Source organism: Arvicanthis niloticus, chromosome 17 (assembly GCF_011762505.2).
Source record: "Arvicanthis niloticus isolate mArvNil1 chromosome 17, mArvNil1.pat.X, whole genome shotgun sequence".
NCBI classification, from domain to species: Eukaryota; Metazoa; Chordata; class Mammalia; order Rodentia; family Muridae; genus Arvicanthis; species Arvicanthis niloticus.
In genome coordinates this window covers 57,652,672-57,676,920 of record NC_047674.1, presented here as the reverse complement: position 1 = coordinate 57,676,920, position 24,249 = coordinate 57,652,672, and the positions used below count along the sequence as shown (strand labels likewise).

The following is a 24,249-nucleotide window of genomic DNA, read 5'->3' as shown; positions in this document are numbered from 1 at the left end:
AACATGACATCTCATTCTTAAATCTTTGCCAGGACAATGGAATAAGTCATACTTGTAAGGGACTTAGCTGGATAGATCTGTCTGGGTCTCAAATTACACAAAAAGATGGCATTTCTTAAACAAAGGATGTCAACTGCCATATTTTTCCATTTTTTTTTCCAAGAAGATTATCCTCTGAAGTAGACACAACCAGAATTTGCCCTTTGGTTTGAGCAACCATTTAAGAATGAGCTCAACCATATTAACAATATTTCCTCTTCAGGCAAAAGCATTTGATGGGTAAGCTGTTAATTATGCAAACCACGTGATGCCGCTGTGAGCTTTTGATAAGCTCCTTATCCGTCTCCTCAGAAGACGTGGCTCAGAAGAATTCTTCAGCACAACAGCCATGCAACTGGTTTAAGGAGAGAGAGAGACACGAGTTTTTTTGAACTCCAGGTTTGAATTTATGTTCAAATGCTCTCTCTGGTTTGACTGTTTTAGCCTAGAGCAATATCAAAAGGGATTCCAGACAAGAAGTGTGGATTGCAGAGAAACTTGGACAAAATGACAGGGAATCGAGTTGGTTAAGGACAAGACCTTGCTCCGGGACACCGAAACTACAAAGAGGCTCACTCACCTGTGCTGTCTTTAACCAGGGCACTGAGTCATGAGCCTTCTTCGGGGTCCTGGAACTCTACTGCATGTTAAAGCTGGTGTATAGCCGAGGCCTGCATGGTGTTTAGTCTATGGCAGTATAATGATCCAAAGCTCCCAAGAAGGATCAGAATGGGGTTGTGTCTTTACTGGCAGCTAAAAATCAAAAAGCTGTGAAGTGAGGCTTCTGAAAATGCTGCCTTAGAGAAGGTCTCAACTGCCACATTAAGACAGCCAGGAGCAGCCTACACAGCGCAGTGCGGCAGCCATGGGTGCTTGGAGTTCAGGGTCAAGGAATGATGCACTGTGGGTATATCCAATAGTGGTGCCATAGTTAAAGATCACGAGAACAGGATACGTGACAGGCTGTGCTCCACACCAACATGGGGGACCATGGCAGCTTTAGCAGGGCAGGGCGGAAAGGAGACATGAACGCAGAGCCCAGAAAGAAGGGAGGAGCAGGAGCAGGAGCAGGAGGATATGCAGGGAGCAGCAAACAGGACTCAAAGCACGTGGGAACCAAGCTGTTGGGAAAGCTGAGTCCTAACTCCTTGCTGTAGTCTTCAGACCAGGGGGTGCTTACTGAAACTTCAGAGTGTGCGCAGAACAGCAAAGAGCCGTTCCCTAGGATGGATGAGTAAGATGTAGGATTTGAACTTCTCATTCCTTAAGATGAAGGAGAGACAGAGAATGATGGATGACTTTTTGAAGTGATTTGGCTGGACAGCTCTTATCTGTCATCAGCAGGGATCATTCTGATCTATCCTTCCCAGGGATTATTTTCCTGAACAGCGGTGTAGTCGCTTTCCCATTCATCACACAGTGGTACAGCCTGGTGGGTGGAATGTGTAGCCTGAAGCCAGCCTTGCTTTCAGCTCTGTGACCTTCATGGGCCCCTTGTACTCCATTGTACTTAGCTCTTCCATGGAATGAGAAGACCATTTTCAGTTGAAGGGCAGTGAGTCCTCCCTCCCTAGCAAGGACACCACTAGGGAATGGACTGTGCACTCTATACGTAGAAAGCTTTTATACAAAGACATGGCATACAGAGCAGCCACAAGAATAGTGTTAAAACCTGGGGCTGGCAGTTTTGTTCTGTTACCACCTGTCCGTCTAGACTCACAAGGAAGGTGACCGGAGTCCAGGAGAGAGTTGTAGAGGGTTGCTCGAGTTGAGTCTAAAGCAAACAGGCAACCAGAGAGATCACAAAGGGAGAAGACCACAGCGCTGCTTCCTTCCCACCTCATTGAAGGGATTCCAGCCAGCCTGAGCATGGCACACATTGCTCTGCCAGGCCTCGCCCTTCTCCCCCATTCCCTCTGCCTTGCTAAACATCATTAAATTATATCCTGAAAGGTTTGTTCCCTTATTTGGCCACTTCTTCCTCCTGAAGCTGACTACCAGGGTCCAGCTCTCTTAGTATTGAAGTCCAGCAATCAAAAGCCCCCTTTGGCTCACCTAATTAACATGCCCAATTAAAATTAAACACCTCATCCTGACATAGGTTTTCCCTTTTCCCTTTATAAACTGCCATTTTCCTATGGGCCATGTCTGTCTCCTCTCTATCCGAAGGCATCTTTTGTCCCTCTAGAACAAATATCCTCTGCCCCCTCTCCCTATCCCCCTTCACCTTCTCCTTTGTACTCTGTCTCCTGTCCTTGTCTCTGATTACCTGCCCTCTGTCTCTCTGGGGCAAATGCCCCTTTGTGCTGAGAACTTGGTCTCAGGAGTCCCAAGTCAATGTATGTATCATTCCACCTATGGCATGTATTTGGGGGATGCATATGAGTGCAGGGCTTGAGGAAGCAGGAAATGGAGTCAGACATTCTGGAGTTGGAAACACAGACACCTGTGAGCTGCCTGGCTGGGGTGCTGGGACCATGAGCTATGCTCTGGAAAAAGCAGTGCAGGCTCTTTGCCACTGAACCACTGCCCCTGCCTTCCTGTGAGGTTTCCAAACGGCATCTGGGAGTTCAGATAGCAAGTTCTTTGAGGAGCCACACAAGGCAGCCTGCAGGGAGAGAACACAGGTGGATGGGACATAGAAAATCCAGTGACCCAAGTGCACAGATGCAGCTTCAACTCTTAACCACTGAAATCATGGGACGGCTTAAGGCACTTTGACCTAAGTGAGCATGAAACCTTTTTCTGTGTCACACAGACATTAATGACTGTAAAGATGCACTCAGCTGTACAGATGCACACAGTCAGCACAGATGCGCACAGTCAGCACAGCCTCATCTTCTTGTTGCTAGGGCAACACTAGGGAAGGAGAGAAGTATTACAAAAGTCGACAGAGGCTCTTCTTACATTTCCTAAGAAGCTGCTGGGGCTCTTGCCTCTAAGCCAAACCCATGGAGGAAGTGTTGTCGGGTGCACCGAGATGCATGCCCCAAAGCTGCAGGCTTCTGTCACAGAATAAAATTTTCAAGGAGGAAAGGGAGACTGTCCAGTTATTGTGAATAAGTACACCTAACTGGATTGCATCCACTGTGGGAGGTTTATACAGTTAGGATATTTTTAATTTTGCATTAGGGTACACTTCATGATGTAGCATCTTCAGACATACTGATAAGAACAGAGGTGCTATCTGGGTAGTTTGTGAGCCAGACGTTACGTGATCTACAATATCTTTTCAAACTTCTTTATTCTTTGAGAATCTCATATATGCACACAATGAAATATCATATCTCACTTCACTTGTTGAAACAAACAACAGACGGAGAGAGAGAGAAGCAAGATCAGAGTCAAACTTAGTGAGCTAAAAGCAAGAAAATGAACAAAACCCCACACAGGACAATAGTACAAAGAATCAATGAGAAGATAAGACTGACAAATTCTTAGCCAGATTAACCGAGAGAATGAGGAGGCCCAAATTACTGAAACTAGAATTGGAAAGGGAGCTGATGCTGCAAACCCGAAGGAAACAGAGAAATCTATGAGGACAGGATTCAAAGCCTAGTCAAAGGAGTCTCCAGTATGACATCAGACTGAAGGGATGTGCTCTGAAAATGAGGTCAACTCAGACATAAAGTGGCACTGCAAACTGCAGAGCAACACGGGCACAGCAGGTGAGGAGAGCCTGGTCCAGGAGGGCGGCTGGGATAGAAGAGTCAAGAGGGTCAAGCGAACGGAGCGGGAAAAGTCTCAGGGACACAGGACTGACTAGATCCAGACTTTCTCAACATTCCTGCTGATGACGCCTTTTGACCCGAGGAGTCTGTGCAGCCTCAGGCTATATAGGTAACACAAACTTAATACTTAAGTTGGGTAGGTTGCAAGTTGAGCATGGAGAAGTTGAGTCTGGAAAGACTTGGGAGAGAAGGAGCAAACTGGATCAAAATATATTGCATGAATTTCTCAAAGAATTAACAAGATACCAGGGGAGTGGAAACCATAATCAGAATATATTGTATGATGAAGTTTGATTTTCAATAAAAGAAAATAAAATCAAAGAATTAACAAAATATTTTAAATTAATAAAATAAATATTAAAATGAAGTATTTATTGATAATTGATTTTATAATATTATTATGTGTGTGCGCATGAGTGCGTGTGTGTGTGTGTGTGTGTGTGTGTGTGTGTGTGTGTGTGTGTGAGTGAATGAACATCAGAGGACAGCTTGGTGGAGTCTGTTCCCTCCTTCCATACACGCACCTTTACCTGCCAAGACACCTCAACAGCCTTCAGAAGTTTATTAAAGAACAATTCTTCGGCATACATACAATTTTGCTATTTATTAAAGGTAAAAACCATATTTGCATGCAAATGAAAAAGATGTGCTTGTGTAATGACGAAGTCTTAGCTGGATATCTGGCACCAGGGACTAGAGATCTTCAGGGGCTTTCCGAGTTATCAATACATTGACTTGATAATCATCAATTCTCAGAGTGCCATTCTGCATAAATATGCACTTCCAAATGGCAGAAGCATGTTTGGAGACATTCCGGAAAGTTTGTCCTAACCTAGATAAAGTTAATTTAATGGCTTGTTTTTATGAAACTCAAATCTAATTTAATAGGACACAAAAAGATGCTCATTTCCATGCTGAAGAGTGACAATAGGAAAAGCTTAGTCTTTGTTTTCATTACTGAGAAAAAAACCTTGTTTTGCTCAGCTAAAATGTTACAGTGTAGCTGGCCAGTGGTGGCACATGCCCTTAGCCCCAGTAGCTAGGGAGGGAGAGGCAAGCAAACCTCCGAGCTCAAAGCTAGCCTGATCTACTCAGAGAAACTTTGTCTCAAAAAACAGACACACACACACAAAAAAAAAAAAAAAAACCCAAAAACAATTACAGTGTATACCTCCACTACAATAGTCTCCAATGTAGGCAATGAACTGCCTGAAGGCAGACATGTAGATCGCCTATGCTGTGTGTTCAGAGCAAGGGCTGTACAGAAGTCCCAAGATGCAATGCATGTGGCTACAGTGACGCCATGGAGTGGAACACGGGCCAACGCTTCCAGAAACCTGTGGGAACCAGCAAGCATTTCATTTTTACTTAACTAATTACTTGTTGCTTGTGCTGCCTCCAGATGTCTTTTACTGTTGTCAGTTTCCCCAACTCTCGGAGTCAGTATCATGATCTTGCCTGAGGTCTCCACCCAAGTTCCAGGCCTTCTGGGCTGACTGGTGAGGATGAGGGAACAAGTGCCACGGATGAGGATGAGGGGAAAGGACTCGGGTTAACTTCAAAGTGACAGGCATAAACACTGCCTGGGACAGGAGCTGGGTGGGAGGTGGGGAGGGATATGGGAAAATCCATCAGGCTGGGAAACCAGCAAGGAGGGGCGGGGGGGGCAGGGGGGCAGATGGAAGTAGCTGCAGGCAAAGGGAAATGGGGCCAGGGTCATTATCTGCTCAGTTTGGCCCACTGGTGCAAATTAGAATTTCAACAACCACAAGATGTATAGAGACAAGACCACAGGGAAAACATGGGAAGTAGAGATGTCAGAAAAGAGTGCATGATGGTCATTTAAGTTTGCCTTTCAGACACGCATTGAATGGATTTTAGTATAGTGTGGCCCTTGTAGCGTGTTTCCGTGCGATTCACATTTAACTGGCTCTCCTGGGTTATCATTTACTAATTCTTACAAGCCCAGTTGGCCTTGAACCAGAACAGGCAATTTTGAAAGAGGCACATAGAACCAAAGACTGAATCCCCCATGGTAAAGGTAAGTAAGAGACATTTGGACAGGAGGGACAGGCTGAGGACAGACACAAGCTTGACAGCAGAGGGGGAGGGGCTTACCCATTGGAAGCCTTCTGAATGAAGTCAGCATCAGACACTGTCAGAGTGGGATGCATCTGAGTCTCAGAACTACCGAGTATGCAGAATCCCCTGGTTGATGGCAGATCCCGCTCAAGAAGGGGGAGTTTAAAGGTCCAGAATTTCCTTCCAACCTTAGTTGGCTAATGTTAACTTTCAAATTGATAAAATCAGATTCACTGTGGAGAGGGGCATCTGACGTTGCCTTTGCCCTCCTGTCAACCCAAAGCACAGGGGTAGCTGTGCAGCTGTCCCTCCTCCTCTAGTCATCGGCCCTCTAGTGTTATTAGTATGGTCATTGCCATAGGCTTGGTTTTTGAATGAGGATAACTTTGAATTATGTAAGCCAGGCTGGGGCTGAACTTGAGGCCATCCTCCTGCCTCAGTCACATACATACTGAAATTCCAAGCTTGAGCCACCACACTGACTCTTTTTATGTTTCAAGTTATTAATCAAATTTTAGCATCAAATCTACAATTAATTTTGGCTAAGAACATTAAGTAACTCATTATTTGGTGACTTTCTTGGAAACCCAGATTTAGTTGTTCTGATAGTAATATTTCCTTATTCAGACATGGGGACAACACAAAAATCTTTCAGTACAATCTCCTCCATTGAAGCAGAAAGACTGGCGGGCTGGGAGATGACTCAGTCAGCATAGCACCAAGCAAGCATGGCCGCCTAAATTCAGATCTGAAACATACATGTCAAAAGTCAGGTGCACCTGAAATCCTAGTGCTGGGTGGAGTTGAGGCAGAAGAGTACCTGGCCAACTGGCTTAGCCAACAGGTCAGTACAGGTTCAGTGACAAACTGTGCTTCAGAAAATAATGTGGAGAGTAAGAGGAAGACATCAGATGTCACTCTGACCCCAACATTCATGTGTACCACCACATACAAGTGTACACACAGCAGCAACACATACAAAGGCATTACATCATATACCATATACACACTCCTTTCTCTCTCTCTCTCTCTCTCTCTCTCTCTCTCTCTCTCTCTCTCTCTCACACACACACACACACACACACACACAAGTCTATCTTTATAGTACATAACAGGTGTCTTTCTCTTTCTCTCTCTCTCTCTCTCTCTCTCTGTCTCTGTCTCTCTCTCTCTCTCTCTCTCTCTCTCTCTCTCTCTCTGTGTGTGTGTGTGTGTGTGTGTGTGTATGTGTGTGTGTTACTGAGAACTGAATAAGGTTTAAATCATATGGTCTAAGTCTTTTCTTCTGAGGGTAGTTATATGGAATGAAGAAGTTTTAGGGGCAAATGAAAGAACCGTCATTTGAGCTCATGGAACTGTGACTGAGTGTGAGCTATGGGACCGTCAGAGACTGTGGACATGGCTCACAGGAAGGACAAATCCTGGAATGGGGAAGTTAAAGGGAAACTTTGCTCTTACCGCCCCCTATACAGAGAGCCCCACTCAGACTCACACCTCAGCCTGCTCCGTCTCAAAGTCCAGGGGGACGGGAGCCAAGTCACATGGTTGAGCCATTCTGATGGAGAGGTGGGATAAGGCTTGAAACAGTGACCTCTCAGTGACGAGTGGCATCCATGAGTTTAGCAGGGGTGACAGAGGCTAAACATGTGATGAAAGCAACACCAGGTCCAATCAGAGGGAGGGGAAGAACTGTGTATGTCTCACATCTACAGCCCATTACTGTGTGGTTTAGCCAACAACCGTCAGATGCCCAGTGTCCCCCCTTCTCACTTAAAGCAAGAGTCATATCTGAGGCTCCACAGGATTCTTACACGGACTGAGTGAGATTCTCTACAGGAAAGTGCTCGGAAGCGGGCAAGGGGCTCCGCTTCACTCATAAATGTATTCTTAGCATTATCTAACAGTGGCAAGTAACATGCTGTGAACTCTGATGCAGACCACAGGGCGGGTATAAAACACAAGCTCAAGATTTACAGAGAAGGACAAGTTATGCCAGGTGACCTCATGTTCCTGTTTGGGTCTACAAGTGACAAACAACTGGGCAAACTCCCGGCTATTTAATGTGTGTCTTAAGTATGACTGTGCTATGATAGTCAGTTACAAACCCAAATACTGGAGTAAAAGTCTTGCCAGTTGTTGTCCATCACTGCCCATCTGTGTAGGAAGAGTTTCCCAGAAGGACTTGTCTTCCCTTCACTGTCTATCAAATCCTTGCAAGGACAATAAGGCAAATAGGAATGGCTAGAAATATCCTGGAGTCATCTGTGAACACATCATCATCTTCAGATGAAGAGCTGAGGTAAAGAAAAGCTGAGGAAAGGGGCGGGGTCCACAGTGAGGACTGGAGATGAGGGAGTCAGTAAAGGAGAAAGACCCAGCCCCTCAGGAAACAGAAACGAGGCTCCTCCCTCCACGAATGAGTGCAGGTTTCCAAGTAAAACACAAAGGCTACAGGTCCGAGGGATGGCCTGATGGTCAGGAGCGCTTCCTGCTCTCACAGAGGACCTGAGTTCCATTTCCAACACCCATGTGTTTACTGATGACCATCCATAGCTCCAGTTCTAGGGAATCCAATGTCCACTTCTGTCCTCTGTAGGTACCTACACACGTGTGTGTGTTCGTATACATGTACACAAATACAGCTTTTTAAAATTAAATGTGAGACTATCTCTCTGAAAAAAATTAACCTAACTCAAATGATTACTGAAAGGAATGTAATTTCAGCCGTTTGACGTCTGACTGGGTGCACCTGAATTCATTCCAAAGAAAGGCTGCCTGATTGCGGTTCCAGAAGAAATACTTAAAGTCTGTTTGATTGTATTTTATCGGAGAAGGATGACTGTAAGAGACAGAGAGAGCTTACTTTGGGCAAGGTCCACAACACAGAGGTGTGAGGGGCAAGGTGTGACAGTGGCTCCCCCAGCAGCCCCAGGAGAGTGACATGAGCTACTGGACTAGAAAGTGGGCTTCATTTAGCAGACATAAGCGTCATCTGATCTGTAAAGATGAATGAATGGTCGCTGGTGGCTTAGGTATCAGAGAGCAGCCTGATTAGCAGCTGCTGTCAGAGAGATTCCACACAAAGGCCCTTATGTTTGCCGAGGCCATGACAATCCATACCAGTGGGTCTCCAGCTTCCTAATGCTGCGACTCACAGACATAAAACTATTTTTGATACTACTTTGTAAGTGTAATTTTGCTACTGTTATGAATAGTAACATAGATAGCTTTGGAGACAGGGGTTTGCCAATGGGATCATGACCCACAGGTTGAGAACCACTGATGTGGGCCCAAAGAGACTTTGCCAAGATACATCGATATGTTTGCATCTGATTGTCCAACTCCATTGCGCTAATTTCGTTACTACACTCACCAGCCTGGAACTGTCTAGGGACATTAAAACAGATGGCCCTAGAAAGTAAGGACCACACTTTGACCAAGCTGAAGAGGAGTCGAACCATCCATCATCAGGCCTCCTGAGCATCGTCTTTTAACCTTCTTCTTTGTTCACCTAATGATTTGAAATACTGGTGGAGACGGCTCAACGGGTAAAGTGCTGGTTTGCCACATGAGAATGGGAACCTGAGTTCAGATTCCAGCACTCCTTGGAAGCCCAGTGTAGTACCTCATGCTCCCAGCCCTATCCCTGGGAATGAAACGGGCAGATCCAACCAATCTTCCTGGAATGGTGACTTCAGGTTCAATGAGAGACTGTCTCAAAAAATGAGGTAGAGAAGCCACTGAGGAAGACATCTCAATGTTGACCTTCAGCGACTTCTAGTTTCCACACTCCCAAGAGCAGTTGAGTTCACGCATACTCACACACAAGCACACCCATATATACATGCATGTACATGTGCACATGCAGGCAAGCACATGCATATGCACAGACAAACACATGCACACAAACACATACCCACACAGTGCCCACACAGACACATTCACACAAACACGCATGCACGCAGGTGCACACACACATGAAAATTAAAACCATAGTAACAATAAAAGAAATATTGAACCAAGGAAGGAACTGGAATTACAGATGGAAAGTCATCTAGGTTTCCCACACCAATAGGCACATCATTTTGAGCAGTGTCAGCATGTATAAGCCATGATTATGGAACCTTTCCTTATGTAGTTGTGTGTGTTTGCATATTAGTATGTGTACATGTGTGCACAGGTGCTCTTGGAGGTCAGAGAGGTACCAAATCCTTGGAGCCGGAGATGCAGGAGGGTTTGGGTTGCCCAATGAATTCTGGGGACTAAACTCTGGCCTCTGCAAGTGCATAAAGCACTCTTAAGCACTGAGTCATCTCTCCAGCCCCACACTGGACCTTTTAAAAAGAAACGAAAAGAATAGCTAGTCTGTCCTCATCTCTGCTTTGCTTCAGGGATCCCAATCTGAGTCCAAAACAAACAGCTATTAATAGAAATAATTAATGCTATCACCATTTCATGCCCTGAGGCCTGAGTGTTTGACTGATACATGGAAGCAAATTACTACAATCACCCGAGGATTGAACACCAGATGAAAAGCCTCGGCCCAGAACAGAGCCTGGGAAAGCCTACCTCTCGGCGACTGGTTTGGCAATGATCTCGAAAATGATGTCTTGCTTTGCTTCTTGGTCAAAAATCCTTTGAAACCTGCAATATGAAAATGTTAATTACCTCAAGGCCAAACCTTCCCATGATATTGGATTAGTGGATCTTGTTTTCAGAAACACGTTTGTAAATGACCCGCAGTGACATCACCGGGCTTACCTAACCTAACACAATGTTGGCCCTGTCATCTCCCACACTGTGCCATTGTATTCTTGCTCACAAATGGTGGGTAAACAATATGGCTTTGACAAGATCTGCACAAATGTACCCCTCTGAAAAGAAAATCACACCAGCTTTGAATCAAATAATAAACTGTATTTTTAGCGCTCAAGAGGGACAGTGTCTGTAGCTGGCATCAGAATCAAGCCTCAAGAACTGCATGGGTTGGAAACCCATGAAGGGGATGGAAAAGGCCTCTAGACTCCTCTATGACTGGCTTTAGGATGCTGTTGTCTCATTTTCTTGCCAATGATTCAAAAGTCAGAAAACACTCATTTCTCTGCAGAGTCAGGTCTGTATCAGAGGGGCAGCGATGGGAGATCTGAGAGATGGCAGACTGTTCATTTCATCCTGCCTGCAGATTCACTTTTAAACTTCACACAGGATTGCCAGCAAGGTAGAACACTCTGGTGGGACCATATGTTCTCTTGTAGTGGGGTGAGGTTCTGGCAGCAGGTGCACCCAAGTAACAGAGAATCTTCCACAGAAAGTGCTGACTGGCATAATTTCATACTTGAGTGTATTTAAATTTTTCTTTATGTGTGTCTGCATGTTTATGTGAATGCTGGTGCAGCTACATGCATATGAGTGTGTGTGTGTGTGTATGTGTGTGTGTTTATATGTTTGCAGGTACAGCTGCGTGCATGCTAGAGAGAGAGAGAGAGAGAGAGAGAGAGAGAGAGAGAGAGAGTCTGTGTGTGTGAGAGAGAGAAAAGAGAGACAGACAGTCTGTGTCTGTATGTCTGTGTGTGTGGAGGTCAGAAGACAACCTTGGGTGTATTTCCATTTTGTGTTTTAAGAGCAGTATCTTGTTGCCCTAGAATTCTCCAAATAAGCTAGGCTGGCTGGCCACTAAGCCCTAAGGGTTTACCTGTCTCTACCTCCCTGATTCTGGGATCACACCATGCCACCCCATCTAGCTTTAAAAATGTGGATTCCAGTCAATGGTTGGCAGTTCCCTCAATCTCTGCTTCATTTTTATCCTTGTGCACCTTGTAGGCAGGGCAAATTTTGGGTTGAAAGTTTTGTGGGTGGGTTGATGTCCTCCTTCCTCTACTGGAAGTCACACCCGGCTACAGGAGGTGGCCACTTCAGTCTCCATAACCCTGCTGGTGGCCCAGGGTGGAGTGGTACCCAAGGGAAGGGGTAAAGGGAGAAGGAATTTGTAAGGATGGGACTGGGAGAAGAGAAGAGATAGAGGGCAATGATTGAGATTTAAAGTGAATTTTAAAAAAAAATAATACAATGTGGGTTCCAGGGATCAAACTCAGGTTCTTGATGTTTCAAAGTAACCACCTTTCAACTGAGATCTTTTCCCAGCACCTTACTTAAAAAAAAATAAAGTTGAGAGGATATAGTCTTTAAAATAAAAACTTTCGAGGTCTGGGCCAGAGCACTGAGCAGATCTTGGGTGGCAGCTCTGCCCCCAACATCCAAGAACCCAGAGGAAGCAGGGATCCCAGGTGCTCGAACTCAGGCAGTATCTTAGGTAAGTAGACAGCAGGGCCCGCCCTAAACAGGGAGTAACTGGGAACCAAAAGGACCCAGGTAGTCACTCCCGGCCTGGAACACTGGTTCCTTCCGGTCTGGGCCAGAGCACTGAGCAGATCTTGGGTGGCAGCTCTGTCCCCAACCTCCAAGAACCCAGAGGAAGCAGGGATCCCAGGCGCTCTAATTTGGACAGTGTCTTAGAAACTAGTTCTCAGATCTGAGGCCTAGATCAGACCTCTGCCAGGTCTGCTGTTGTGTGGACCCCGGATTCCACCTGAGACATACTGGAAGTTCCACTCAATCCAGATCCACAGAGGAACAAATGAACTCAGAGCTTCAGACAACGTTTCCTGAGATATTCTAGAGGAGACACTGCACCCAGAACAGCAGACACCTAGCTGGACTACTACCTTGGAGGCACCATATCCTGAGGCATCCTAGAGGTACCACTATAATCAGTGCAGCTGGAAAAGATCACAGAGACATCTGGACCCCTAGGAGATCAGACACAAGCTAGATAACTAGAAAGACAGGCTTCAGTCAGAGACAGCAAGTACAGGCAGCACTAGAGTTAACCAGATGGCAAAAGGCAAGAGCAAGAATGTAAGCAACAGAAACCAAAGTTACATGGCATCATCAGAACCCAGCTCCCCCATCAGAGCAAGCCCTGAACACCCCATCACACCAGAAAAGCAGGAATCAGAATTAAAATCACTTCTCATGATGATGATAGAGGGCTTTAAGAAAGACATAAATAACACTCTCAAAGAACTTAAGGAGAGCACTGGTAGACAGATAGAAACCCTTAAAGAGGAAACACAAAAATCCCTTAAGGAATTGCAAGAAAATGCAACCAAACGGGAAAAGGAATTAAACAGAACCATGCAGGATCTAAGAATGGAAGTAGAAACAATAAAGAAATCACAAAGGGACAATACCCTGGAGATAGAAAACCTAAAAAAACGATCAGGAGTCATAGACACAAGTATCACCAACAGAATACAAGAGATGGAAGAGAGAATCTCATGTGCAGAAGATACCATGGAAAACATTGACACAACTGTCAAAGAAAATGCAAAATACAAAAAGCTACTAACCCAAAATATACAAGAAATCCAAGACACAATGAGAAGGCCAAACCTAAGGATAATAGGTATAGATGAGGGGGAAGACTCCCAACTAAAAGGACCAGTAAATATCCTCAACAAAATTATAGAGGAAAACTTCCCTAACCTAAAGAAAGAGATGTCCATAAATATACAAGAAGCTTACAGAACTCCAAATAGTTTAGACCAGAAAAGAAATACTTCCCGCCATATAATAGTCAAAACATCAAATGTACAAAACAAAGAAAAAATACTAAAAGCAGTAAGGGAAAAAGGCAAAGTAACATATAAAGGCAGACCTATAAGAATTACACCAGACTTCTCACCAGAGACCATAAAAGCCAGAAGATCCTGGACCGATATCATACAGACCCTAAGAGAACACAAATGCCAGCCCAGACTACTATACCCAGCAAAACTGTCAATCATTATTGATGGAGAAACCAAAATATTCCATGACAAATCCAAATTTACACAGTATCTCAACACAAATCCAGCACTTCAAAGAATAATTGGTGGAAAATTCCAACACAAGGAGGGAAACTATAACCTAGAAAAAGCAAGAAAGTAATCTTCCAAAAACCCCAAAAGAAGAGAGTTACACAAACATATCTCCACGGATGTTAGCCCAAAAGCTTGGATTATCGAAGACTCAACCCACAGACCACATGAAGCTCATGAAGAAGGACGACCAAGAGGGGATACCTCAGTTCTACTTAGAACGAGAAATAAAAATGCTCAAGGGAGCAAATAGGGAAACAAAACATGGAACAGAAACTGAAGGAGGGGCCATCAAGAGACCTTTCCACCTGGGTATTCACCCCATGTACAGCCACCTAATCTAAACACTATTGTGGATGGCTGGAAGTGCATAATGTGAGGAACATGATATAGCTGTCTCCTTAGAGGTCAGCCAAAGACTAAAACACTCAGAGGACAATGTTCACAATTAACCACTGATATGATCAGGGGTTTCCCAATGGAGAACTTAGTGAGAGGACTGAAGGAGCAGAAAGGGTTATTGACCCCAGGTGGAAAGCAACAATACCAAACAACCAGAGCCCCCCAGGGTCTAAACCACCAGCCTGGGAACACATAGGGAGGGACCCAAGACTCCAGAGGTATATGTAGGGGAGGATGGCCCTGTCAGACATAGGTGGGAGAGGAGTTTCTTGGTCCCATAAAAAAAATGAATGAAAAATGAATGAATGAACACACAGTGGGGGGGGGGATGTGAGGGCGGGGAGGGGATAGTGAGGGGGGTAGGTGTGGTCACTGCCTCATAGAAGCATGAGGAGGGGGATGGGATAGGTTTCTGGGTGGGGGGAGGAAGTAGGCTAAGGGGATAAAATCTAAATAAAAACGTAAATAAATAAATAAATAAAATAAATAAAAATAAATAAATAAAAAATAAATAAAAACGTAAATACTACAACCAATTTTAAGAAGCAGGGAAAAAAAAAGTCTTCAGAACCAACATCTTTAAAAAAAAATGTCAGCGCCCTGGGGGTGGAAATTTTTTTTTTCCTTGATACTAAAACTTGTTCTGAGAATTGTATATTGCAGAGTACACAGCCTTGGTGTATCTACTCATCAAGCAAACTGAGCAGACCTGCCCAAACCTCTGATGTCCTGGAATTCCATCTGGATTCAGTGAAGACACAGCATCAGAGGCTTATCAACTTACTCTCCCGCCCCCCACCCCTCTTCTAAAATCTCAACGCCCTTAATCAACTTGAAGAAGTTAAAGAAGAGTCAGCGCCCCTATTCCCTGAGCTTGGGGACTAATGTGGTTAATAATGGTCTGTCTTTCTAGGGACAAGTAGTGGTTTTGTTGGAACAGGGGGGATTAGCTAGGACTTACTGCATAGCCATAACCTACTGGTAGAAATCTGTATACTTATTATCAAGATGAAGTTATAAATTCTTAAATGGTACAAAATTTACTTTGATCTCAAATTTAAGGTTTTCATTGGTACGAGCCTCTTATTAATATAAAAATGAGATGAATATTGATACACTCATGGGCATTGTGCCTGTATAACACATTTAGGAATACAATGCCTAGACCCAGCCCTTTTTTAACTTTTTTAACTGATTTGGGATGGTTAACCTATGAGTTAAGGGACTATAGCAAATTCATATTTTTGAGTTTATTGTTAGGGTGCTTTCCATATTTTACTTAGAAATAGCTGAGAGGAGTTAACAGAAAACAGTCCAGGTTACCTTACATGGATAGTTGGTTTTCAAAACATCAGAAGTCCATAGAACTGATGCTACAAATATTTATATATTAATGTTCATATTGATTAGAGACCTGTCTGCACCTGACAGCTTCCTGTCGTGGATTCTAAGAAGAAATTGAGCATCCTTGGAGTTACTCCAGTTGTGTGGTAACAGCCACTAGGCAAGAATTGCCTCTCTCCATCTACAGACAAATTACTGTCCAGAAAAGGACACACATGCAGAATAGTCGACTGATTATATCTGCCTAGACAGAGTAATCAGTCCTTAATAATCCTGCATCACCAAGGTCTGTCAGATGATTCTGGGCCAGAAGGCTGAAGATTTGATGCTCCAACGTTCGGTAGTATAGGGGCTTTTCAGGTGTTCAGAGGTCTCTATAAATTGGCTAAGTTTTAGAAGCTATGCTTTGTGCTTCCCACAATTATAGTTAACTCAGTCATTCTGGATTTCTGACGGGGTTGAAAACTTATAGCTATTTACCGTAAGAGAAAAGATTTGAGTGGATGGTAGTCAGCTGACATTCATTCTAAAGCCAGGTTCAGAACTAAATGTTTTAGTTAGGATAGATGACAGAGGTGCTGGTTAGTCAACAAAATGATGGACTGGATATTAGGACTATCTTGTACCTCACTGGTACAAATTGGCATAATTATGCTCTAATTGTATTTTGAGAGAAAAGTTTCATTTTAACAGGAAGGGTGATGTGTAGGAAGAGCTAAGGTAGGAGGAGTACTGAGAGCAAGAAAAGGAGTAAGAAGAGAAGGAGAAGAAGGATAGGAGAAGCTAGGTGATGAAAGAGAGAAAGAGGGGGGAGACAGGGAGGCAGATATTCATGTATCTCCACCAGTCAAAGATAGTTGTTATATCTAGGTCGGTCAGTGGGCTACACCTCTGATTGAACAATTCCAAACTTATAACGCTTATGATTAACATTATTTAAAAAAAAATGTATAAATGCAAAAAGGAAAAGGGGGCATGTGATAGGGGTTTTCTAAGGGGGGTGGGGGGGAATGGGGAAAGGGGATGGCATCTGAAGTGTAAATAAAATATCTAATAAAAAAGAAGAAAAAAAAATAAAAACTTTCAAACAATACATTTGAGGTCATCTTAGGGAACTTACAGGGTAGCTATAGACCTCTGGTCAACATGCCGACCTACACACAGCAGCTGTCTGTAGTCAACTAAGGCAGTGAGACTGTGGGGGACATATAATACAGCTGTTACCTTTGGAATGTTCTGATGGATGCCCAGAGTTAAGATTAGAAATATACAACAGAAAGGAATGTATCACCAGCGACCAATATTAACTTCAAAGGCTTCCTAGGGTTTATCAACCCTCATTCAAGGTAAGCAAATGGCGGCTGGTGCCGAGCAGTGGTGCTCAACCTTGCTAATCCCGTGACTCTTCAATACAGTTCCTTGCGTTGTGGTGAAGCCCAACCATGACACTAATTTTATTGATACTTCATAACTGTAATTTGGCTACTGTTATGAATCGTGCAAACATCTGTTTCCCCATGGTCTTGGGCCATCCCCGGGAAAGGGTTATTGGACCCCAACAAGGGTCTCGGCTCACAGGTTGAGAGCCACCGGTCTCAGCACGCAGGAGGCAAATGCATACATGAGGTGGTAGCATTTGCTGTTAGTGTGTCTGAATCACTGCTTCTCGGATTATACCAGCATGGCACAGTGGTCCACAGAACACATGGCCACCGTGCAAGCGTGTACTCTAAAGAGCTTGGGTGAGTCTGGTCTAATCTAGTATTGGATCAGATTAGCCCTCCTGTAGGGCCTCTGGGAGACCTGCTGCTGGTAAATGGGGCTGTCTGGCTTCTTTCATCTGGTTGTTGGTGCCTTGAGTCGATAAAGCGTTCCCCACCTCACTCCCCTGAGGATTAGGAATTTCATCTAATCAAGATGTGCCAGGGGCCTTCATGATGACACAGAGTCACCACAGAATATATCCTGAAAGGCTCCCTGTACAAAGTTCATTTTGGTCAGTCCATCTACTGACTTACTGATGTCACAAATACATCTCAAGGGCCTCCCACATGTTAGGCCCTCCACCAAGGTTTTGATTAGATTGAGATATAACTTTAGAGTAATACCCACAACATGTATTGAATTCCTTGGGCCCCCCATGTGATATCATGTGGTCAGAGAGATGGCTCAGCCGTTAAGGTTAAGGGCGCTTGCTGTTTTTAGAGAGAACCCAAGTTCAGTTTCCAGCACTCTGTAGGGCAGCTGCAACTACCTCTAAGGCCAAACTCAGGGGACTCAACACCCTCTTCTCACCTCCATGGGTACCTGCACTTATGTGTGTACACACAAATATATTTTTTATACTAAATTTAATTTTTTAAAAAATTAATTTATTTCTTTAAAAATTTGTAATCATGAAATCATTTTAAAATTATATCCTCTGGTCTTTAAAAGAATAGTAGACAAGAAATAAGAAAAAAATCCATATTTCTCTACAATTTACCTACTTCAGAATCAAGCTTTATAACATACGAAATTAGTTGTCATTAATTAGAATAACATTTAACCCAGAATGTCCAGATTTTTGTCAATATAAAAAAGTTCCTGAGATATTTTACATTCCATTTTTTTCATATGGAATCTTCAGAATAAATGGATACTATACAGAGGATCTCGTTTCAGGATAGACACAATTCAAGTGGATGCTCCAGGAGACATTAGATATGTACATGTGTGTCTGAGGCCTGTGTATCATTTATATTACAAAGAAAGACTATCTAAATAACAGAGACTAGACCTTAACCTCTCACCTTTAATAACTTTTACACATTCATGGACTTCAAGCAGGGACTAACCCATAATGGACAGAATGAGAAAATAATAACACTAGATACTCGCAGAGAGCAAAACAAACTGGAATCTGAGACTATAACTGTGTTATTTATTATCCATATGTGTATACATGTATTCATGTGTGCGGACGGGTGCATGTGTTTACAATCTATGTGTGGAGGTCAGAGGACGACTTCACATGTCCATACTCAATGTTGCCTTCTGACCTCTGAGAAAGGACTTCTCAGTGGCCTGGAACTCTGTCAGGTTGGCTGGCTTGTGAGCTTACAGTGCTCCACCTGTCTCTGCCTCCCAGCTCGCCATTTCTGGGATTTCAGGAGTGTATTCTGTGCCCAGCTTTCAAATTAAACTCAAGTCCTCAGGTTTGGAAGGCAGGCACTTTATGGCCAAAGCCATCTCTCCTGCCCTGGAATGTAATCTCAAACACAGAAGCCTACCTTTTAATCCTGGGCTTAATAATGAACTTGAGTTCTATGTACCGGATGAGATGGCCATATTATGCTAGCCATAGAAACGGGGCTGATGACCTCAGAAACTGGCACAGGAAAAGCATTTTCTCAGTAATGAAGCAGAGACAAAGGGGGAGGGATAGGATGCTTACTTAAACTTGTAGCTTTCTCGTTTATTGTTTACGAATCCATCTGCCAGGTCTCGGGGTAAGACAATTTCCAGGCTATGTGTTAATTTTTCATCTTCATCTATGGAGTAAATCTGCAAATACAAGAACAACAGGTGGACCTAAATGGTAAAATTCCAGCATAACCTCTGACCTGGATACGATTAGCATTGTAATGGTACAAAAACTGTGCTTTTGTGACAAAACATCATAGCATAATATTCATAATATAACATGCAGAATATGGATAATTTTACATATAATACATAAAGTATGCATAATTACACATATAATGTTACATATAATATGTAGAATTCTCTTTGAACTGTCGCTGGGCTCAAACAGATGCATAGGACAAAACAAGAGTTAAAGATCTAAATTGATGCTTGTATTAACTAGAAGCTACTTATGCAAGAAAGAGTTTGTTTTAGCTTGTGGGTCCTGTGGGAGAGTCCATAATGGTGTGGGCCGATGTGGTGTAGATCAGGCAGCCAGAGCACAAAGCTGAGGGATCACATCTTCAAACACAATCATGAAGCAAAGGCAGTGACCTGGAAGTCGGACAAAGCCCAACCCAGTGATGTACTTCCCCCAGCAGGGATCCAGCCTCTAAAGGTTCCATAACTTCCTGAAATAGTGCCAACAGCTGGACCAAGTATTGAAAGGTCTGAGTCTATGGGGGGGCGGGGGGAGGGACATTCTCATCCAAACCTCCACAGTGCCGTATCAAGGCTGTGCTCATCTTTGGATGATCTACTATGCAAATTTGGTTGTGTGACTACATCCTTGTCTTGAGAAGAGCCTTGTAAGCCTTACGGTAAGAACCACTTTTCTATTCAAGGGAAATGCACACTGTGGGAGCTACACGTCATAAGCACTTGTGAGCATGTGTGAACCACAGACAAAGAGACACAGCTCTGAGGTCTGAACTGTCTCACAGGAGTGTGCAAGCCTGTGTTACATCCCCCCAGAATCCCAAGTTTCAAGAACCTGATAAGTCATCTGGGTTGAAGAAATGTGTGCTTTCATGTCTGTGATGTCTCATGCATGTCATCCAAGCTCAGCCACCATTTGCTAAGTGACCTTGGAGAAATTACCTCCACTTTCCAAGTTAACATGAAAATAGAGGGTCCTAAAACCCTAACAACAGTGCCATTTTCTGATTCTTGTCTCCGTTACCTACTCTTTTATTTCTTGGCCAGGAAAAGCAACACCCGAGCCTATAAAGAAACCCTGAGATTTAATGTCTACATGCTGAACTCAACTACCAGGTGTGAACCCAGCCACTGTTCTCAGAATCAAAGGACCCTTATACATAAAGTTTGGGAAACAGAATGCCCAGCTTCCCTTGTAAGAGTGCTTGGGGGTGGGGCTCTAATGATGTAATGCAAATGGAAGTATTTTGTAATGCACCATAAAAAGAAAATTCAAAAAGAGTCTTCTTGTCTGTCACCAGGAAATAAAATGCTTTCTTACAGGCAATATTTCCTGTTTAAGTTAGACTCATTTAAATACATGATTAGAGTGTAAGTGTCACATTACTCCCCAGGGAAGGCTTACTTAAGTTTACAGAAAGTATGAATAATTCCCAAAGCAGATTTTTTTTTTTATTCGAGACGGGGTCTCACTGTGCAACCCTGGTTGGCTTGGATCTCGCTCTGTTGACCCAGCTGGCACAGAGCCACCTCTTGCTGCCCCCAACCCCAAGCCCTGGGAGAAATGGCCATGTGCCACCATGCCATGGTTTAAGCAGATTCTTTTTGAAACACACACCTTACTTAAAACATGAAAAGTTCAGGTGAAAAAGTTATTTTGTGAAATAAAATTTCTGAAAGCAGAAGAGGAGGGGGATGCATTTGAGGGTTCAAAGCTTTCTGATTAGATTTTTTTTTCCCAAGAGACATTTAAAAACTCTGTCCTGTAGGGCATTGCTAGTTTAATAGATAGACAGTGAATGAAAGGAACAGGTGTGCACAAAATACACAAAACTTGGGGGGGGGGGGGGTTGACACACTCTTTTAGAAAAAACAATCTGTATTTTGGCCTGGAAGCTAGAGACCTCCGTGGTTAAGAGCGTTTGCCATTCTTCCAGATGGCAAGTTTGGTCCCCAGCACCCACAGCCACCAGCTCTAGGGGACCTGCTGCTCCCTCGTGAGCTCTCAGGTGTCTGCACTCACCTGCTCATACCTACCCACAGACACTCACATAGTCAAAAAATTGAAGATAAAATCTTTACAAACAATTGGCCTCTCTAGACACTCAGTTGTCAGAAAAGAAGGGACAGGGACAGGAAACGACTTCCCAGCACTGTGATGAAGACATTCTCCAAGACATTGAGAAGTCCTTAGAGAGCTAGGAAGTAGTATAGTGGCAGGGTGTTTCCTAGCACCCCAGTGGCCCTGGGTTCAAATCACAGCACCATCACCATCAAAAAGAAAAAAAAAAAAAAAAACAGAATCCTTAGAACCAGAAACTTTAGTCTAATAGGCTATCAGCCTTTCTTTTATGAATATTTATCATCCCAGATAGGACAGTTAATCTTTAGATGAAGCAGAAACAAAAATGTACTTTAAAAGGTCTCCATGCAGGTGATTGCAAGGAGAGGCAGAGGCAGAGGCGCCCAGGGTTCCCTCCCAACTGTTTCATTTCTTTAAACAAACATGGCTAATACCGTGCCTGGAGAGATGGCTCAGTGGTTAAGTGCACTTACTGCTCTTACAAGAGGGACCTGGGTTCAATTTCCAGCACCATGTGGCAACTCACGTCATTTGGAACTCCAGTTCCAGGGAATCCAATGCCCTTTATTGGGCCTTGTAGGCACTGCACGCACATGGTACACATATGTACATGCAACCAAAACTCTTCTACATATAAAATAAAAACAAATTTTAATGACTAATTTGGTTTTTTTTGGGGGGGGGTATTTTCCTATAACTTCTCCTGAATGTTTTGTTATGAAATAAAGGGCCACTGCTGCTGCTGATGGCAGAGATATTATAATCTCCTTGTTTTAAGAACATAAATTACCAGAAGCAAATTCTAAATTATAAGATACCATAATGTTACAAGTTTATATACACCCAACACTGAAACAGAATAGAGGTTAAAAACATTATTAACTATACACATTTAATCTACACATTCATAAATATAAACCAAATTGCCTAAAGACTCACTTTGGGAGTCTGGAAAAAGTTGGGAGTTTTGTTTGTTTTCTGAAGAGAAAATGTAATTTTAAAAACCCCTCATGAAAACCAAACTCAGTGCCTTATACCCCAAAATAAGACCTGAAATGGGGGGATGGCTTGTTGGGAAGCAGGTTTTGGTGGGAAAGATAGAAAGATGAGAGGGGACATGGAGAGAGTTCAAAACACTTAAAATTATTAATACAAATGTAAAATGAAAACTTAAAAGGCAGGAGTGGTGGCAAACACCTTTAATCCCAGTGTTTAGGAGGCAGAGGCAGATGGATCTTTCTGAGTTCAAGGTCAACCTGGCATAGTGAGACTCTGCCTCAAGACAAACTAAATAAATCAAATTTAAATTAAAAGTCAGTTACTGCTGGGCACCCTGGCCATTTTACTTAACCTACCACACAGGTCCTCCTGTGTAAAATGAGGACAATGACAAGAGTCCCCAGCAGAGGACCAGAAATAAGCCCGAAAAGTCAACTAGCCAGCGCTGTTTTCTCCAAACACAGTAGCAGTGACCATGCTCACCCTGGAGGTAGACAGGGGACGCCTGTCTTCATAACCTTGGTAAACTGCTGGATACAGTACACACCTCAAGAAGGCAGGTTAATGATTTGGGGGTGGGGGACATGTTTCTTGTGTGGAGGCACATAGCATACTTAGAATGAACGCACGTCAAAACAAAAACAATAACAAAACAAACAAACAAACAAAAACTCTTAGATGCTGCAAAACAGCAAAGCAGTTAGGTAAGAAACCCAGCAGGCTGTGGCATGCCACGAAATCAAGTGTGCTCACTTGTCTATAATTGTGTGATTCTGCTTACGTGGGTGCATCACAATACTTGCACACTGGTTATCCTACTGGGGACAGGTCAGCCCCTGATGTGAGCTCTGTTTGCAGGGCTGAGAGGCAATGATCCAGAAGAGTGCCAGAAGTACCTGTGTGTGAATGGGGCACAGAGTTGGTGAGTGTGCAACAAGCCCACGTGCACGAGTGTGCTAGAGTGTGCTCATGTGTACCGGGCACTGGACTGAGGTTGTGGGCGGGCCCCATCCTCCCTCGGGGCTGCAATGTGCGTGACCGCCCCGCGCCGGCTGCCCCACGCGACCCACACCCGGCCCGGTAGCCCGTACCCCTTGCTGCTGCTTCCGCACGGAGGGCTTCACCCTAGCGAAGATCTGGATCGTCTGCTTCACCATCACTAGCGGGCACTCCCCACTGACCCTTTACCTTTCCGAGTGGAGACCACCTAAAACTTCCCGCTCCCAACTCCTGCAGACACCACTGCCCTAGCAACAGTAACCAAAGATGCTACCCAAGCAGCACCGCGGCCCCGGGTTCCCGCCTCCTCTACCCAATTGGTCGTGGACTAAGAGGAGGGGCTGAGGGGCGGGACCGAGCAGGGATAGGCGCGCATGCCTGTGGAAGATGCTCTTGGGACGCGGGTTAAGGGTTAAAGGGTTTGCAATCCTGAGTGTGGCTCTTTCCTTAATAACTCCTTCCGCATTCCTTAACTCCTTTACGTCTCTCTGAAGTCAGTCTGCCGTTTATCACGCATTGCAGAAATGGCCTTTTTTGGTTGAGATTCCCAAGCTGCTCTGAATTCACTTGGAAACCATTGTGTGATAAAGAAACAGAAAAGCACAGCCCAAGGGCAAGGGCGGTGCTGAGTTCCCTGTGAAGAGACTGCTTCCCACGTGAAACGTCTGGAAATGATGAGTTCCTGGGAGACAGCCTCTGAAAGCGGGTTCAACCTCCACTCACCAGGAGATTGATAGTGGCTGGAAACTCTGTGATATACATACATATGCATACACACACAAATACATGTCACATATGTCAATACATGGGACATATATGTGCGTGACAGATATACATATGTATATATACACACAGGTGTGTGTGTGTGTGTGTGTGTGTGTGTGTGTGACAATACCAGGTGCCAACAAAGGTGGACGAGGGGAGATGAATCACCCATGACTCACGGGGGAGTTCTCATCCACCAGGGAACAAAATGCAAGCTGACTTAAAATAATAACACGTGGAAGGCTAAGGCGGGAGCTCAGTTGGTAGTGTGCTTACTGAG

At 44.0% G+C, this 24,249-nt stretch overlaps 1 protein-coding gene across 2 annotated transcripts in view; it reads right to left on the bottom strand.

Annotated features, from left to right (window-relative positions):
- Kif6 (kinesin family member 6) overlaps positions 1 to 23,464 on the bottom strand; it is a 285,185-nt gene extending 261,721 nt beyond the window's left edge. For both annotated transcript variants that reach the window (XM_076915376.1, XM_076915377.1), the window contains exons 1-3: positions 23,297 to 23,464; positions 18,954 to 19,063; positions 10,422 to 10,496 (exon numbers count right to left, since the gene is read on the bottom strand). In XM_076915376.1, the coding sequence (XP_076771491.1) occupies positions 10,422 to 10,496; positions 18,954 to 19,063; positions 23,297 to 23,362 (251 nt within the window). In that variant the 5' untranslated portion in view covers positions 23,363 to 23,464. The remainder of the gene's footprint in view (positions 1 to 10,421; positions 10,497 to 18,953; positions 19,064 to 23,296) is intronic.
- Positions 23,465 to 24,249: the final 785 nt, after the last annotated feature.